Raw genomic sequence first — 19,162 nt, 5'->3', positions numbered from 1 at the left:
GTAGTATACAGCGCGAATTATGTCTGCGTTTGCAGACTACGGGACTCAACCTGGTTACGAAATCCATAATAAGCCCTATTTGCAGCAGGAATACGCCTTTTCACCTCATGGGTAACATCATTATCACACGTCACTAATGTTCCGAGATACACAAATTTGTCTACCACATCAAATTTATCTCCATTCAGCACCATTTCACTAACACCACCACTATTGAACCCACACACTTAACCCATTTCACAGTATTCGGTAAATTTTACCGAAATCTCAACAGCAGATCTGTTCGGTAATTATTTTACAGATTTTTTGTATTTTTTTCAATCCCGATAATATCGATATCGTCCGCAAAGCCCAGGAGCCTATGTGATCTTGTGGTAATGGTATCGATTCTTTGCACATCAGCTCTCCTAATCGCTCCCTTGAGCGCTTTATTGAACAGTTGATTCTAGAGTGCATCACCCTACTTCAATCCATCTAAGGTAACAAATAATGTCGATATTTCATCCGCAACCCTTACATCCGTCCAACGTTATACGAATTAGCCGTATCAGTTTCGCCGGAAAACCATGTTCTAGCATAATTTGCCATAATTCATTCCGTTTCACTGAATAGTACGCCACCTTGAAATTAATAAACAGATGATGTGTCTGCAAGTTGTACTCCCGGAATTCATTAAAGATTTGTCTTAGGGTAAACATTTGAACCCCGACGAAGAACAGAACAGACACGCCGAATTAAGGAGGGTTATTCCTCGGTAATTGGCGCACTCCAGTCTGTGCCCTTTCTTAAAGAAAGGGCAAATGAGACCGTCCAATTAGCTAGCAGGCAATTCCTCGTCTTCACATATTTACGACTTAATATGGTGCAGAACTTCATAAAGCTACACATATTCGAGAAGTTCAGCCGGGAGCTGGTCCATCCCGCAGCCTTATTGTTTTTCAGTTCTTTAATAACTTTTCTATCCTCTTCTAGTGTAGGCGACTCCATAGGTTGTCCATCGTCGCTAATATTTATTCTGTTCGCCGATGCACCGTCTCGAACTGTTGCTTTCACCTGGCAGCCACTTCGGTTTTATCTGTCAGCAAATTCCCTTCCGGGTCGTTGCACATGACTTGAGGTGGCACTGTTTTTCTCCGCACGCCATTGACAGTCTCATAAAACCTCCGCATACTATTCTGCTCCATGCTTTCCTGCGCCTCACTAATTACTTGTTCTTTACATTCTTTTTTTTTTCCTCCTGTGGTGGATTCGGTTGCTATTGCTTCCTTGTACCGATCTCTATTCGATCGGGTTCCCGACACCAACTTTCGGCTTCTGGCAACGTTCTTCTCGTCTGTCACTCTCTGACACTCCACATCGAAGCAACCCGTCCTGGATCGCCTCTGTGCAGTGCCTACCATTTCTCGTGTTGTTGTGCTCACCGTTCCACGGATCGACTCCCATAGATCGCTGATGATGTCGCTAACGTTGATTGTACTTATCCGATCGTCGAGCTTCTGGCGGTACTCAGCCGATACTGCTTCCGCCGATAATCGCTGGATATTGTAACGCATCGTTCGCTGTGATCTTTCGTTTGATACAGTTGACAACCGTGATCGAATTTTTCTGACAACGTGGTAGCGATCAGAGTCAATGTTCGGACCTCTGAATGTCCGCACATCGATAACATTCGAGAAATGGCGCTCGTCCATCAGAGCATGGTCTATCCGGTTGCAAGTTTCACCATTCGGGTGTCTCCAGGCGTGCTTTCGGATTCAGATTCATTCGCTAATGGAATTTGAATGAAGTGTTGGTCGTGGGGTCCATGGCTCTGAATTCACGTTCTCCGGATCTAGGTCATCGGATGTCTTGAATAGCGGCCAAGTTCACTCCGACCTTCTGCAGAGCCGAGCCAGAAGGTTCACCCGTCCAGGTTCTTTTAGGGTTCTGACATTCTAAACATAGTCCTTATTTCGTTGCCGGGTCGGTTGCCAAAAATAACGTTCTCTTTTTCTTCTATCTCCATTTTTCGTTGTATTTGAGAGGCTTCAGTAAGCAACCTTACCGGGGTCGCATTACCTACATCACGCTGGTGGGGCTGCCACCTTAGGTATAGCTGATGCGATACTGCGTTTCGTTAACCAGCCGCTGGTTACCAGGCAGACGCTGTTTGAGCCGCACCTCCTGGTGAACAGACGCTCGAGGCGTACCTTCTCACTCTAGCTGATGCCAGAAGGACAACAGTGTCCAGGCTGCACTACCAGCTAAGTACACACCCCTTAGCTGGCGGTCTTTGGTCAAACTTGTATACAAGTACGAAAAAACAGAATCGGATAGGCTGCCCCCACAGAGAAGTGATGATTTTCGCTTTGTTCTGTCTAATTTTGTGTTGGTGACCACATAACTGTGTAGAACAAGTTTTAATGCATCGTCAGAACCAGTGCTCCCCACGTTTGGAGCTTTCATCATGGGGTATTAGCCTCCCGAATCAGTTATTTATCATGACAGCTTGCGAAAAAAGTCTCCCACGGGTAGCATACCGGATCATATGTATACAGAGATGATAAGTGCGAGACTTGTTTATTCTCTTTTGGATTCAATCCAAATTATGATGGGTAAGGTACAGTGGGGTAAGTGGGTAAAGGAAATCGCATAGTTCATGTTCTTTAAGTCATAAAAGTTGAATATAATATTGAAATTGATCATATTTATGACATAACAAATTATCTATCCAATCTGTATACGCCTGGGAGCAAGATTTTCGAAAAATGCTTGTGAAACCAAAAAATCTGTTTGAATTTTTCATTTGCCCCGCTAAGTCAAAACATTATTTTAAAAGAGGATTTTTCAATATAAGAACACATTTCCTGTTCATGCATTTTATGCAAACGATAATTTATTATATTGAATAGAGGATAATCTGATCTGATGTGATGTTTTTTGAAAGTCAATACACTGGGTATCTGGAGTGCCTTTATTAAAAGCCCTTGAATGAGTTTAAATTTGTATCATTTTTTCATTTACGCTCAAAAGAAATTATTTGTGTTTGAACAAATAGAGTGATGCGTTCTTGTGTCAGAAAATTTTCACTTGCCCAACCCGTGGTAAAAATCAAAGTCAAAGTCATGAAATATGTTTTTCAAAATTGTTGTTGTTGTTCAAAATTGTTGTATCAATATTTTTGTTGCTGGAATTCAAAACTATTGAAAAAGTCAAACAACCTTATAGTATGTATAATATTGATTATGCTTCAATGCTAGAAGATGAGTTCCCACAATCTCATGTAATCCCCCAACTTTAATTGTATATTGACAGATAAACACGCGTATAAATCTTAATTCGTTTTTTCAACTTGTAAAGACAATCCATTTGACCAATATTTAATTTAAATTTCAATCAGTAAATATGTACTAAGCGTTAAAAATTTGTAGGTAATCATCTATTGCATTAAAAATGATTGAGACGTGGTTTATTGTATATAGCTCTTGGTAGGCTTTACTGTATGTCATAAACAAGCATATTTCGATTTCTCCGTGTATGATTATGCTGTATATGCTCAGAAGGCTGGTTCAGGAAAAAAATCACTGACAAACTCGAGTTAAATTATCCTTATTGGATCTGGAATAAATCAATATAAAAAACAAGGCAGCTTTTCCCCATTGCTTTAGCTGAATACAATCTTATATAACCGTTTTCCAACCTTCATTGTCGTGAGGTACGTAATAGTTTTGTTTTCAGAGTTGTATCCAACCTTTTTCATCGAGAGCGATTTACAATCCTATTCTTTTTTCATTCATTCGAGATTGCGTATATTAGTTTAGTCATTATTAGTTGCGATACGAAAAACACAATCAAATAAGTCGATCAACACATTAGAATATTTGAAAGAAAATTCTCTAGTACACTAGAATATTTAAAATTGACTAAAAGTAAAATTTCTATATGACTTACTTCGTATGATTAACTTATAAATAAATCAATCTCTAAGTTGTATCGAAAGGTTATATTGCCACTTCAAGCCTCTCATTACAAAATCTATTATATGCGCAGTAAACCCGATTCTGTTTTCACACGGATTTTTTTTACACGGCCGTGTAAAAAAAATCCCATACAAAATGTTTGCAAAGTTGCTCCATTTTGCATGATTCGTCGAGAAATCATAAAACTTTTTTTACACGGATTTTTAAATTTTGAATTGAAAACTTTTTTTACACGGAACGCATCCCCCGTGTAAAAAAAGAATCGGGTGTATTATATCTTATTTATAATTTATTTGCGATGAGCTAAAAAATCATTTCGGGTTTAAAAATTATAGTCGGGTCAGTCTAAAGCTCAGCATGCTCTGAGGATAGGTACGCGCTGATACGCGGAGTGGGTGGGCACAGAAAAACGTCAAAACGGGTAAAGAGCAATTTCAATGCACTGAATTTTAATCGCGGTCTGTATTGTTTACATCACGCACAGCCTTATTCAGGCACATCTGGAATTTTTATTAGATTATTTGATTTTTTTAGTATTAAAGGAGAAACGTTTCTGGTTAGGAAAGGTAAGAAGACAACTTTAAATTATGTCTGACAAGTCATACTGTTTTACGTGGCTAGAAGGCTTGACCCAGTTAAAACATAACAATATAAACTATAATTAGATTGTTTAACTGTAACATCAAGCTAGACAATTCAAGTTGATTGAATAATGCATTTAAATATAGTCATCCTATGTACGTTTTATAACACTCATATTACTTTCCATTTCATTCAGTCATTTGAAAAGTGATAATGCTTAGAGCCTGTTTCCTGTGGGCCCTACTTGTTGGGCTCCTAGCGCTTGGTACGCTGGCAGCAACTACTCATAAGCATTCCCACCACCCGTCTGGCGGCGCGAAGGAGCGAATGGAGGATGGAAGCTACGCACCCCGAGATGCGCATCACATGGACGGAGACGAACATCACTCCGAATTCGACCACGAAGCAATTCTGGGTAGTGTGAAAGAAGCGGAAGAATTCGACTCTCTGACTCCGGAGGAATCGAAACGACGATTGGCACTGTTGGTTCTCAAAATGGATCTGAACGCGGACGGTTTCATAGATCGACATGAGTTGAAAGCCTGGATCCTGAGGTCATTCAAGAGTCTACTCGAAGAAGAGGCTGCCGAACGATTCGAGGACATCGACCAGAACAGCGACGAGTTGATTACCTGGGAAGAATACTACGCTGATACATACGGAATGGATAACGAAGACGAAGAAGCCGAGAGGATGGAATTGGATCCCGATAAGGAGGAAGAACGCAAGTTGATAGCCGATGACAAAGAGATGTTCGAAGCTGCCGATAGCAATAAAGACGGAAAGCTGGATATGAATGAGTTTGTTCAATTCATGTCCCCGGAAGAATTTCCGCAAATGTTCGCCGTTGTCCTGAAGCAGACTCTGCGCAATAAGGATACGAACAAGGACGGTAAGATTGACTTCCAGGAGTATGCAGCGGAACATTCCCGGGATCACGACAAAGAGTGGCTGATAACTGAAAAGGATCGGTTTGACAATGACTTCGACAAGGACGGCGATGGGTATTTGAATGGCAACGAAGTTTTATCATGGATTTTGCCAAGCAATGAGTAAGTGAAAACGAGGCGGTAATGTTTATTTAACAGAAATTGCATAACGATCATATCCATTTTTAGTGAGGTGGCTGAAGATGAGGTAGCCCATTTATTCGCATCTGCCGATGAGGACCACGATGATCGACTGTCCTACGAAGAAATCATCAACAAGTATGATATATTTGTCGGTAGTGAAGCGACTGACTATGGTGATCATCTGCACAATATTCATCATTTTGATGATGAGCTGTAAACTCTGCGGTCAAGTGCAACTATCCTTTATTTTCAAACAACCTTTGTGTTTGTCTAGTCTGTCAAGGGCCGTAACATTCAAAATTATAAAAAAATGCCATTGTAATCTTACGTTTAGAATAGTTACAACACGAGATTATTTGAACAAACTTTGGGATAAAGCGAAATATGTATTCTCATAACTTAAAAGGGTTTCTTTGACTATTAATATTACCAAATAATAATTTATTTTTCATTTCCTAATAACATTATCCTAGTTAGGCAGAAACAAATATCAATTTAATTTGATTGAGGGGGAATTTAAAATTAAATTAGAAAATATTTTGCAATGGGGTGAAGGAAGAAAATTATATTTGTTTTGGCCTTTTCAACTCGTTTTGCGTAACAAACCCCCCTAATTCATGCATTTATTGTTGCATTTCTAAATAGATGTCTTCTCGACGAAAATCTTTATTATTTGAAGAAAGTAATAAATACAAATTAAAACTAATATAAAATTATGTTTTCTTGTTAGCATCGTAGGTTGCCAGGTTTAAAAACCAGATAGGGGAAATTACGGCTTTGGCAAGTTTTGTTCTATTATTGTCAGGGGGTTTTCTATAACCAATTATACTCAAATTCGGCCTATACATTCTTTGCATATCAAAGAATATTTTGGCCGAATTTCATAAAATTTGGTCAACAAAAAGTGGCTCTCGGAATAACCATTTGCTTTGATGATATACATTTTTTATATCCAGCCCCGATCAGGAATACATAACAAAATTATAACTCTATTCTATCAATGGTTGTTATTTAAAACAACGTGTGTTATAATTAGATAATTCGATAAAAATGTTTCTTCGGCCAGTTTTATTTCATATCAAAATTATAACGACATTAGTTATGTATATTTACACAAAATAATTGCCTACATCTTTTGATATTGGAAAAAAGCGGAGGTTATCACCTCCAGTATAACTTGAATCAATGTTCGATGTTAATAGCTAGTACAAAGTTAATTGCCTACATTATGGATGGAAATCCGGCGTTGTAGCGTACCACATTTTTATACGTGATGTAGGCAATTACCATGAAAGTAGATTTGTGTACCTCATAATCATATCAACGGTTGTTATAATGTTGAAATGAAGGTAACAACCTCTGATATAATTATGTTACGGCTAGAGGAAATTTTGATATAATTTTTGTTATTTTAACAACTAACCAGCCAATTTTATAACACATTTTGTTACATTATTTTTCTGAAATAAATAACTCCCCTTGTTATAATTTTGTTATGCATTCTTGATCGGGGCTGTTGCGTTATGTTGCAGTAGACTGTAAGACTGATGCTTGGTGCTCCGGGATGAAGCGCAAAGGCAAGCTATCTTTATGCAGCGTATCCGCTGACGTCTGCTGTTTCTCCTTCTCCAATGAAACCAGCGGAATGCGAACTACCTCAATGCAGCGACCGGCGAACCAGTGACGAATGCCAACCAATTGTGAACGTTAGCATTAATCTCTTCCAGGGACAACTGGCTGCTTTAGTTTCTTGCTTGAAATGAAACCAAAACACATTAAACATTCAGAAAAAAATGTAAATAAATAATTTTGGTGAGTAAATAATTTGGGTGAATCGTGAATGTAAAACTAAGAAAGTAAAAATCATGTAAAAACAGAATCCTTTGTAATTAATGGACTTCTCTGCTAGATGTCAAGAAGTTATTTTAAATTAATTTCTTAATTGCCTCATTTGTCATCAAAATTAATATTTTGTTATAGCTGGAAAAAAAATTAACATCACAATAAGTTTTTATTTGGGTCGCGTTTATAGGAGGTCTCTTTCCAGTTCGCTGATGAGTTGAATTGTTTTGACTATTTCTAAAAGATTACTGTTGGTCAAATATTTTACAATTGTAAATAACTAGGATCGTATTCCTCTCGCCCAAGCGCTTGCAGATATTTCTTCCGCTCTCTCAGGACCAATTCTATGTCGGACTCATGTTTCCTGGCGATTTCGATGGCACGACTCCAGCGATGCATTCTCAAACAAAACAGTATTGCCTCGTGAATCTTTTTGTTGTGTAGCAATATGATTTCCGCTTCTTGTATTCTTCCATTCATGATCGAATTTTCTGCCATCTGTTCCGGACTGGATTGGTCCAAGTCCTTCATAAACGCCAAATAGTTGACTTTGTCGATTTGTAACGCTGCAGAAAATGCTTCCTCGCTAATCTCCAGCTGATTTCGTTTCGATGCCATCGCTGCCAACGTTGCCCACAGGATTTGATTTTGAACCAATCGGCACAACTTCAGAGCTCGCTCCCATGAGTTATCAGCGAACAGCTTCTGCAGTATCACGCAATACGCCTTCACCGAAACGGTGAATATTGCGCCAGAACTCCGAAATGTAACATTTGCACCTTCGAAATTCTCCAGCGTTATGTTTTTGCCAAACTCGCTGGTGTCGAACGTGAAAGTAGTTAAAGCAATCAACGTTGGATCGGTACAAGCTTCCCCTGGGCAGTACCACACACTGTAACAGGAATCGTGTAAGCCAACGAGAATATTAGTGTCACTGGACCACATGACGGTGCAAACCTGAGTCCCAATTTTGTGGATGGTATAATCTGGCGCGCTGCGGACGCTTGTGATAAAGAGGTCCCGGTTAACGTCGATGAACACGAGATACTGATCTTCGGGATTACCGAATCTACATACAGCAATTTCCACCAGTGGTGACTTGCTTTGCACTGTATAGGGCTCTTCTTGTCGGCTTGCGCTTGGCAAAAGGTCAAATACATGAATGACTGACTGATCTGAATAGTCCCGGATGGCCAACGTGTCTAACCCTAAGGATATACAACGACTATTGAGGTGGGGTATTTGGGATTGTGATGCCGGAAAGCGAGGATTTAGGTGTAATCTTCCTGTGTAGGTGTAGATCCATATTGAAGTGTTATCCACCAATAGGAAATTCCTGTAGAGAATTTTTAAATTTGTTAGATTGAGAAACTGTTACATTTGCTGAACAACATACTTTTTCCCTAGAACAATAATCTTTATCTCTGTGCGTCCATCGATAATGATTGGAGTGTTGATGTAGTTCTCGTTGAATATATGAACTTGATGAGCGGTCGCTACTACCAAGTGGCCATAGCCCAGCTCCCATTTAATGACCCGTTCAGAAAAATCCAGAGTATCTTTCGTTCTTGCAACGATATCGTGCAGGGTGATCGTTTTCCGGCCGGTCGTAGTTGCCTTCAGATTACGATTACGTAGCTCACGTTCGATTATGTGTCCAAACAGAATGATTCCGGTACTGGTACCGGCCGTTATTTGGGTTCCATCCGCCGACCATGTGATGTTGAACATCGACCCAACCGTTTCTTGATTGAAACGGTTAATACTGTGGTTCCACTGCAAATATGTGAAAACATTATTGGCATTGCTTCACTAAGAGGGTTATCAACATTAAATGCGCAATGTTGTTTAAAAACAACAAACCGAAAATACGTTTAAAGCCAATGATTTCAATGGTTATTTACGTTAAAAATATTTATTTTTATTATTATTATTAATTCCGACAATTTCTAAAAAAAATCGCCTTGCGCCTTTAAGGGTTAGGAGTTAGAAGTCTAGACATATTTTAATGAAAACCTTGACCAAATACAATTGTTATAGGTCTTTGAATGGTCTACGAAATGGTGAGTTGACATCCGGGAAGGGGCGCCTAACATAGCACACAAGTTCCAATACTCACGCTTCCACAGGTCTTCCGATGACAATTGACCGCCAGCTAAAGGTTGCGTACTTAGCTGGTAGTGTAGCCTGGGCACTGTTGTCCTTCTGACATCAGCTAGAGTAAGAGGGTGCGTCATGTGGGGTTTGCCTAGGATGTGGTGGGGTTCGACAGTGGACTCTGTTGAACTTCTATAAAAAGCTGCATGTGTCCCCAAGCAGGCCCTAACAAAGCGACCGTGTGCCGCTCAAAGCGCACTAGCCTAGTCCTGGTGTTGGGTGGGACTTTAAACAAATTAGACCCGACTGATCGTGCGTCTGTCCACCAAGGAGGTGCGGCTCCAACAGCGTTTGTTCTGGCTGAGTATGAAATGCTATTCCCCGGAAGCTATACCTAAGATGGCAGCCCCATCCCGGTGGATAGGGAACCTTGGGCCAACAACCTACTGTTCCCGAAACATCAATTTGTTCGAGAATCCGATAATGAAAGACTACGGACTGATTTTACGGCGACGACTCTTAGCGCGAAACAACGGACACGAATAGGAACATGGAACGTTTTTGTGGGGTTTGAGTAAGTTACCATCAGCGTGTGATTATATATTACCACCTCAGCGTGTCAATCGGTGAGCAGCAAGCCATGACTTGGCCTCTTCTCGTCCGATCTCCGTGGCGTGCACACGCACCGAAGGAGAGCTGCTGTCATCGCATTTCGCTGCAGCCATTTGGAGCCTCACATTTTGGCTATCCTGCCAGGTTGCTTTTTTTTTGTATCCTGACGCTGATTTCAAAAGGTGATTGAATTCGAGTGGTTAATATGCGGAAAGATACAGTATTTAATTTTAAATACGTAAAGGAATCACAACCATTTCAACAAAGCGCATCTGGATGACCGCATGAAAATGGATTGTGGTTTGTAAAATCACAAAGCGCGTCGGGATGACTGCTGGAAAATGGATTGTGGTTTGGAAAATCACAAAGCGAGTCTGGGAGACCGCTGGAAAATGGATTGTGGTTTGGAAAATCACAAAGCGAGTCTGGGAGACCGCTGGAAAATGGATTGTGGTTTGTAAAATCCCAAAGCGCGTCGGGATGACCGCTGGAAAATGGATTGTGGTTTGGAAAATCACAAAGCGCGTCGGGATGACCGCTGGAAAATGGATTGTGGTTTGTAAAATCACAAAGCGCGTCGGGATGACCGCTGGAAAATGGATTGTGGTTTGTAAAATCACAAAGCGCGTCGGGATGACCGCTGGAAAATGGATTGTGGTTTGGAAAATCACAAAGCGCGTCTGGATGACCGCTGGAAAATGGATTGTGGTTTGAAAAATCACAAAGCGCGTCGGGATGACCGCTGGAAAATGGATTGTGGTTTGTAAAATCACAAAGCGCGTCTGGATGACCGCTGGAAAATGGATTGTGGTTTGGAAAATCACAAAGCGCGTCTGGATGACCGCTGGAAAATGGATTGTGGTTTGTAAAATCACAAAGCGCGTCGGGATGACCGCTGGAAAATGGATTGTGGTTTGGAAAATCACAAAGCGCGTCTGGATGACCGCTGGAAAATGGATTGTGGTTTGAAAAATCACAAAGCGCGTCGGGATGACCGCTGGAAAATGGATTGTGGTTTGAAAAATCACAAAGCGCGTCGGGATGACCGCTGGAAAATGGATTGTGGTTTGGAAAATCACAAAGCGAGTCTGGGAGACCGCTGGAAAATGGATTGTGGTTTGTAAAATCACAAAGCGCGTCGGGATGACCGCTGGAAAATGGTTTGTAGTTTGGAAAATCAAAAAGCGCGTCTTGGAGACCGCTGGAAAATGGATTGTGGTTTTTAAAATCACAAAGCGCGTCTGGGAGACCGCTGAAAAATGGATTGTGGTTTGAAAAATCACAAAGCGTGTTAGAGAGACTTCTGGAAAATGGATTGTGGTTTGTAAAATCACAAAGCGTATTAGAGAGTCCGCTGGAAAATGGATTATGGTTTGGAAAATCACTAAGCGCGTCTGGGAGACCGCTTGGAAAACCGTAAAGCGCGCCTGAGAGACTGCCGAAAAAAGGGTGGACAATCTAGAAAATCCCAGGGTGAGTCCGTGAGGTATAGATTTTGGTTAACATTAATTTATATACAATTAACAGTGTACCTACATAAGACAAGTTTAGCTTATTCTAACGAAATCTGAGAGATATGCAGAACTATCATATGCGACAAAGATGTTTGGAAAGCGAAATAGATTACATATCTTGAAGTTTATTTAGGGATTTACTGACTAAGTAGTCATAGCAGAATTGCCCGTTGAATCAGATATCCAAAATTCACGAAGTTAAAAAAAACGTTGCTAGCTTTCACAAAGCTATTAGTTTGGAGTTGTTGGATAATAGTTACCAAAAATCTAAAATTGAGGTATCGCTATCTTTATTAAATAAATATTATTTTTTAGGCGGTTGTTCGGAAGTTGGAACATCGACATGTTGGAGGTCAGCTTGATGGTGTTACTATACACGAGGCTGATAGTTGGACTAATTGGGCAGAATAAGTTATTTAGATTATTGCTGCGATCTATAACGTGCCTTGAGTGATCAATATCATAATAACCAGATACCAACGTTGTTCTGCAATTTAAAATCGTGGTTAAGTCAAGTTTATTTTGGAGTTCAGTTTTCAAATGAAACATGTTCAACGTTCAACTTCGTCTTACGAAAATGACTTTGAAAAAAAAAAACACTCGTCCTATGCTAAAGGATTTTTTTGTTCCTTTTTTGTGAGAGAAGAAGGGGAATGTGGGGTTTGAGTAAGTTACCATCAGCGTGTGATTATATATTACCACCTCAGCGTGTCAATCGGTGAGCAGCAAGCCATGACTCGGCCTCTTCTCGTCCGATCTCCGTGGCGTGCACACGCACCGAAGGAGAGCTGCTGTCATCGCATTTCGCTGCAGCCATTTGGAGCCTCACAGTTTTAACCCTAGCCCAGCAGGGTAAAGTGGCACAACTTGCCAATGAGGCACGCCGCATGAAGCTTGAGATCCTGGGACTGAGTGAAGTCCGTTGGCCAAACTTTGGAGAACACAGAACGGGACAAGTTCTGCTATACTTTGGTTTACGAGGTGAACACGCTCCTCGGCATCGCGGAGTTGGCTTCCTACTAAGCGCTCAGGCACACTCTGCGCTTATGAAGTGGGAACCTATAAGTGAAAGGATAATCGTTGCCAGATTTAGAACACGGGTCCGAAACCTTACTATAATCCAATGTTATGCGCCAACCGATGCTGCCGATGCAGTCAACTCAATGCCGTCGTAGATAGAATTCCGAAGGGTGATATCAAGATCTGTTTGGGCGACTTAGAGGCGAAGATCGGATCCGACAACTCGAACCATGGTTGCATTATGGGACGCCATGGTCTCGGAGAAATGAGCGAAAACGGAGAGCTATTCACAGAATTTTGTGGTAATAACGACATGGTGATCGGGGGATCGCTCTTCCCTCATCGACCGGTTCACAAGGTCACGTGGGTCTCCCGTGACGGCTTTATAGAAAATCATATCGACCACATCCGCATCTGCCGAAAATGGAAACGGAGCCTTCTTGATGTACGGAATAAACGTAGTGCCGATATCGCGTCTGATCATCACCTCCTCATCGGCGAAATACGCCTGCGCATTGCGCGGTTTCGTCGGCAGGAGGAAAGAGTTGGACGACGATTCAACACACGCCGACTGGAAGATGCCACAGTAAAACGGTCCTTCGTTGAAGAACTGGAGACGCGTGCTGCAGATATTCCGGAAGGTGGCAGCGTGGAAGACCAATGGACCGCCATCAAGAATGCCTTCATCGCCACCCGCGAGAACAATCTGGGGGAACTGCGCACCCAGAGAAAACAATAGATCACCGATGAGACCTGGAGGAAGATAGAGGAGCGAAGAGAAGCCAAAGCCGCGATAGAGCGATTGAAAACCAGAGGAGCCAAAGTCTTAGCCCGTCAACGATACGCGGCTCTTGAGAAGGAAGTAAAACGCTCATGTCGACGTGACAAGCGAGCGTGGGCAGACTCTCTGGCCGACGAAAGAGAGAGAGCCGCCGCAACCGGGGACATTCGCCTCCTCTACGATATCCAGGGTGGCCACCGAACCGGGAAAAACGGGAAAAGCGGGAAAAAGACGGGAAATTGAAGTCACCGGAAAAAAAAAGCGAATTCAGAACATGAACCGGGAAATAATAAATTTTGGGCAACTTACATTCAAAATTCTTCAAAGGGTTCAATGAAGTTGATATAAAGGGAAAGATTTTCTCTTTAATTTTCATTATTCAATCGCATTCTAACTGAGTTATTTGATTTTAGCACATAATGTGTGAGGTATAAAAAATAAGTAGTTTTTTTTCCAGATTCATTTGCTTCTAGATCATTTTGATTCCAATTTCGAGTAATCGGCTTTTTGACTGACTAGCGATATTTTGTACTTATGTGTACATTTGTTGTAGGATATCCTCAGTTATGGGGTTGAGGGATATCGTCTAGTATAGGACCTAAACGATTTGTGATTAATTATATCTGTTAAACAAAAACTTGGGCAAAAATATGAGTAATTTACCCCGGCTATATAATAATAAAAATTATAAGATGTAAAAACAAAGAATCAAATATTGAAATATTCATTTTTTCAAATGAATGTTTTTATCTTTACGTTATTCTTCTAATGTCCAAGTTTGCCTTTGTATGTACATCTGTTTTTTGCATGTAATTTCCAACTGTACAGAATTCGAATAAAAATGAATATGGTAAATAATATATATTTTAATACATGTTCAAGGGTTGTGCGCTCTCCAATAGACGAGATCTATCGTAGCCACGTCCTTGTGAATGCTGAGGAGGGGGAAGGATGGCTAGTTGGACGCCTACTTGAGAAAGATGCAGAGAACTCTACGACCTCTTATAGGTACCACGGGAGGTTTTGGAATTGTTAGTGTGGCAGTAGGAATCGTTTTGGTAGAACGTAAGACACAGAAATAACTATGATAGAAATACAAAGTAGGAAAGGGACGAGTCTGGAATTGAACCTACGACCACCTGCTTATAAGGCGAAGCGGGAACGTTTAAAGTTTCCAATAAAAAAAATCCAAGATTTACTTTCTGGACATTACTTCAAGAAATTAAAAAAGGAAAAATAGAATAAATTACGAATCGAATGTTTTGATTGCCTAGAATGTGTTTAAATCGAAGATTGTCTTCGGGTTAAATCTTTGTTCAAATTATTTAATTAATAATTTAAGTATAAAGGTAAAAAAAACACTTACCCTGATTTTTTTCAAGTTAAAAAACCAGGAAAATTTGACAAAAATTACTGGGAAAAGCGGGAAAAAACCGGGAATTTGAAAATCGACTTTCAGTGGCCACCCTGGATATCTCACGACGCTTAAGCGGGGCGAAGATGAATGCAACGATGCCTGTGAAAGACGCGAATGATCAACTGACCCAACTGACCAGCTGAAACTTCGAGCACTTCGAACAACTTTTTCAAGTGCCAGCCAGGCCATCACCACCTCGGCATGATCTGCCTAGGATCCGACGTATAACACGCGTCAATACCGAAGCTCCATCACTACTAGAGATTCAAACAGGAAGATCCTGTGTGGACCATATTGTCACGCTCCGCATCATTCTGGAGCAGGTCAACGAATTCCAAGAATCCCTTTACTTGGTATTCATTGACTACGAAAAAGCTTTCGACCGTCTCAATCACGAGAATATGTGGGGCGCCCTGAGACGCAAGGGAGTTCCTGAGAAAATCATCGGCCTCATAGAAACACAGTACGAGGTCTTTTCGTGTAGAGTGCTGCACAATGAGGTCCTGTCCGACCCTATCCGGGTCGTAGCTGGTGTGAGGCAAGGATGTATTCTATCACCGTTACTGTTCCTCATCGTAATCGACGAGTTTCTGGTAGATGCGATTGACCGTGAACCAAACCGCGGGCTGTTATGGCAGCATATAACCATGGAGCACCAAAATGACTTCGAATTGGCTGATGACGTTCCACTCCTCGCGCAACGGCGCTCTGATATGCAGAGTAAGCTCAACGACCTTGCCGAGCGCTCCTCTTCGGCAGGCTTAGTCATCAACATCAACAAAACCAAATCGTTGGATGTAAACACGATGACTCCTTCCAGTTTCACAGTAGCCGGGCAACCAGTGGAGAGTGTTGAAAGCTTCCAATATCTTGGTACTTGCCTTTGCGAGTTTAAGAAATATCTGGAAAAACAGGCAGATAAGTGAACGCACCAAAATAAGAATTTTCTACTCTAACGTGAAATCTGTGCTGTTATACGCTAGCGAAACATGGTGTGTATCAGTGGAGAACACTCAACGGCTGCAGGTGTTCATCAACAGATGCCTGCGGTATATAATTCGGGCCTGGTAGCCTCACAACTGGATCTCAAACAACGAGCTCCATCGTCGTTGTCACCAGAGGCCGATAGTAACAGAAATTCGGGATCGGAAATGGGGCTGGGTCGGCCACATTCTACGTAGGGGCGGAAACGAAATTTGTAAACAAGCATTAGACTGGAACCCAGCGTTCTATCGCAGCAATGGCAGACCCAGAGAATCATGGCGGCGAAGCCTCAATAAAGGAGATCGACCGAAATCTACCCTGGCAACAGGTTAAATCGATAGCCGGGCAACGCTCAGGATGGAGATCTTTCAAGTCGGCTCTTTGCACCACCGGAGGTGTACAGGATCCATAAGTAAGTAAGTAAGTTTGAAGGGAATCAGTATAAAATCGTTTCACAAAATTTCGAACCACTGAAAAGGCCGAAAACCTAGAGGACCGAATAACGAAAGGCCAAATAATTACAAAAGATTAAATCTTCCAACCAAGAGAACAAAGAATACTCAAAAATGATAAAAAGTTTTTCTGTCCAATTGAAGAATAGTTTTTTTTATTGTATTTTGCAACTACTAGTTCAGGTTCAGATGAATGTAAATTCAACTTAGTCGAATTTAGCTGACTTGACAAAATTAAAACAAGTTGTATTAATTCATTCCTTATACATATATCTATATATCTGTTTTTATATATCTATGTTTATTCTTCTTCATAATATAAAAATGTGTTTGCATGTGTGTTTGGCGATACTTCTTCTGAGCCTCAAGTCCAATTTTGTTGAAACTTTGGATAATGTTGTGGTTCAGATTAAATAACGAAAGTATTTCGGGCACTTAAAATTAACACGATATGGTAGTCTCTTTACGCTAGTTGCATAATAAATCAAGCTACATTGCAGTAATAAAAGGTTGAATAAGAATAAACATTCAAATTCTTAAATCTTATACATACACATTCTACAATCTTATCAAGATAAATTCCTCCATGCTTCAGAAAATCGACATGCCGATTTGCATCATTCAAACAGAGATTATATAAAGTCCATTGCTTTGTTTACGACTTGAACGTTTCATAAATGGTGCAAAGTCAAAATATGTGTTTATTTAGAATTTTGGTGTAGATGATTTTGAAAACAAACACTTTCCAATGTCCTTCTAAAGCAAGCTTTTTTTTATAAAACTACATTATGCATTCGACAAAACAATTTTTCACCTATCACTCTATCAGAGAACAAAGAAGTTTTGTAGAAAAGCGTTTAAATTTGGTCGGGGTTCAGCCAAAACGCACCAAGCGCCAAAGAAAAATGAGCGATTTTTTGCTAAAACTTTCGTTTAGCAGGCTTAATTAATCCAAATCGTATGGGATATCCCTCAACCCCATAACTGAGGATATCCTACTGCAAATGTACGGTTAAATTGAAGTTAAACTATTTCCGTTGCCCTTGTACGAACAAAATAACACAAGTCAGTCGAAAAGCCGCTTGGTGCGGTTTGGCTGAACCCCGACCATTTCCGACCACACTCAACTCGCAGAGTAATAAATATAACGCACAGAATGATAATAATACATTCCACCAGCAAGCAGATAAACAAAATATGAACTTTTCAGCGTTTCAGTGAAATCGTTTTTAACATTCGATATCGCAACATTAATTCCCGGATTTTAGTAACGCATGTGAATAGTAAATTTGCGTAATTTTTTCATGTCAAATTAATTACTCTCGGTAAAATGAATCATTTTTAACAAGATGTCAGTTAAAGTATGCTTTTCCGATAGAATTCGTTTATATGTTTTAAAGAGACCAATTTGGTAGGGATTTGATAGGGGCCGTGCACTAATAAGATACGTAAGGGGTGAAGAGGATCGTCATTGCGTCCCTTACAAGAGAAAAATATTCGTTTGAAAAAAAGGAGAGGAGAAATGAAAAATGGATGAAAATGAAATCCTATCAAATTTTCATTCACAACTAAAAAATTGCTATAAAGACATCGCAACCTGCAGAACTTCTTAAACGAGACCATACTCTTCGTTATATGGAATCAAACGTGATGTTGTATTATTTATATGAAGTTTTAGTTCCATTGAAAATCGGTTAAACCAATCCGTGCAAAACCCTTAACAGCTGGTGCAAACGCAACCCCCACTCCTCCCTTCCATCCGTTCCACAATGAAAGCGCCTCGACTTAATCTGGATTCGAACCTATTATCTTTGATTTGGTAATAGCTAAGTAACATTAATAAAACATTTCCGAACATAAGCAGTTTTAGCCGACAATAAACTTCACTCTTAATTGACGACCTTAACGACAAAATAAACAAAAGGTTTTCACGAAAGAAGCCAATCATACATTTTTTACGTGGGAAGTTTGCGTGCTTACCCCAGAATAGTGACACAGTTTCAGCATGTTGAATCCTCCCACCGCGAGTAACTCTCCATCTGGACTGAAGTCCAACGAAGTAATAGCATAGTCATCGCAGACACTCGTGTAGATGTTGGCTCCTTGGGTGTCCCAAATTTTGTACCGACAATCTTCACCACCCGACGCCACCATATCCGTGTTATTAGACCAAGCAATGCATAGTACCAAACCGTCATGCGCTCGCCATTTGGTCAACTTGCTGTTGGCAGCCAGTGGTTTGATCGCCACAAACGGTCCCTGGCAGTAAACGATAGCAGTGGCATTCGGGGCCCATCGGGCGCAACGAATTTGACCCTCGTGCTGTACAACCGTCGATCGAAGCATTCCAGATCGTGACCAAATTTTAATTATACCGTCTTCACCGGCGGTCAGCAATCCTGTTCCATCGGGACTCCATCTTCCGGAGACAATGGTCGCATTATGCGCAGAGACGTTCCTTTCGACTCGGGCACTTTTATTGAGTATAATGAATCGCCCGTCCGCGCTACAAACCAATAATGTATCACTTCCTTTGGAACCGGCGCCACCGGAACTGGTAACCGCAGCCCCCTTCGGTAGCAACCAGTGCAAGTCGGTTGGGCTAAAATCGTCCGGTAGCTTCGCCACTTGCATGAATTCCCTGTTCGTAGATGTCCAGCGAAATAGCTGATTATCATCGCTGCAGCTGTAGATTTCTTCGTTATTGCACCAGCCTAAGGCGGAAATTGCTTCCCTGGATTTAGCTTCTTTTGTAGAATAAATTTTGAACTTCATGTTGAAGTTGTTTTCAAAACTACGAATAATCAAACCAACAAGAATTGAACGGGC

General features: G+C 40.9%; 2 protein-coding genes across 2 annotated transcripts; one reads left to right on the top strand and one right to left on the bottom strand.

Annotated features, from left to right (window-relative positions):
* The first annotated feature begins 4,339 nt into the window (after positions 1–4,339).
* LOC134216386 (reticulocalbin-2) lies at positions 4,340–6,327 on the top strand. The gene is made up of 3 exons (XM_062695283.1): positions 4,340–4,525; positions 4,738–5,593; positions 5,660–6,327. The coding sequence occupies exons 2-3, from the start codon at positions 4,755–4,757 to the stop codon at positions 5,829–5,831; spliced, it is 1,011 nt and encodes a 336-aa protein (XP_062551267.1). The 5' UTR covers positions 4,340–4,525; positions 4,738–4,754; the 3' UTR covers positions 5,832–6,327.
* A 1,289-nt stretch (positions 6,328–7,616) lies between these two features.
* On the bottom strand, positions 7,617–19,162 carry LOC134216385 (intraflagellar transport protein 80 homolog). Its single transcript, XM_062695282.1, has 3 exons — positions 18,314–19,162; positions 8,853–9,232; positions 7,617–8,792 (listed from the first exon to the last, which is right to left on the bottom strand). Exons 1-3 carry the CDS (start codon positions 19,106–19,108, stop codon positions 7,721–7,723), a joined length of 2,247 nt encoding a protein of 748 aa, XP_062551266.1. The 5' UTR covers positions 19,109–19,162; the 3' UTR covers positions 7,617–7,720.

Source organism: Armigeres subalbatus, chromosome 2, assembly GCF_024139115.2.
Source record: "Armigeres subalbatus isolate Guangzhou_Male chromosome 2, GZ_Asu_2, whole genome shotgun sequence".
Lineage (NCBI taxonomy): Eukaryota > Metazoa > Arthropoda > Insecta > Diptera > Culicidae > Armigeres > Armigeres subalbatus.
This window is presented reverse-complemented; position numbering and strand designations above follow the sequence as displayed.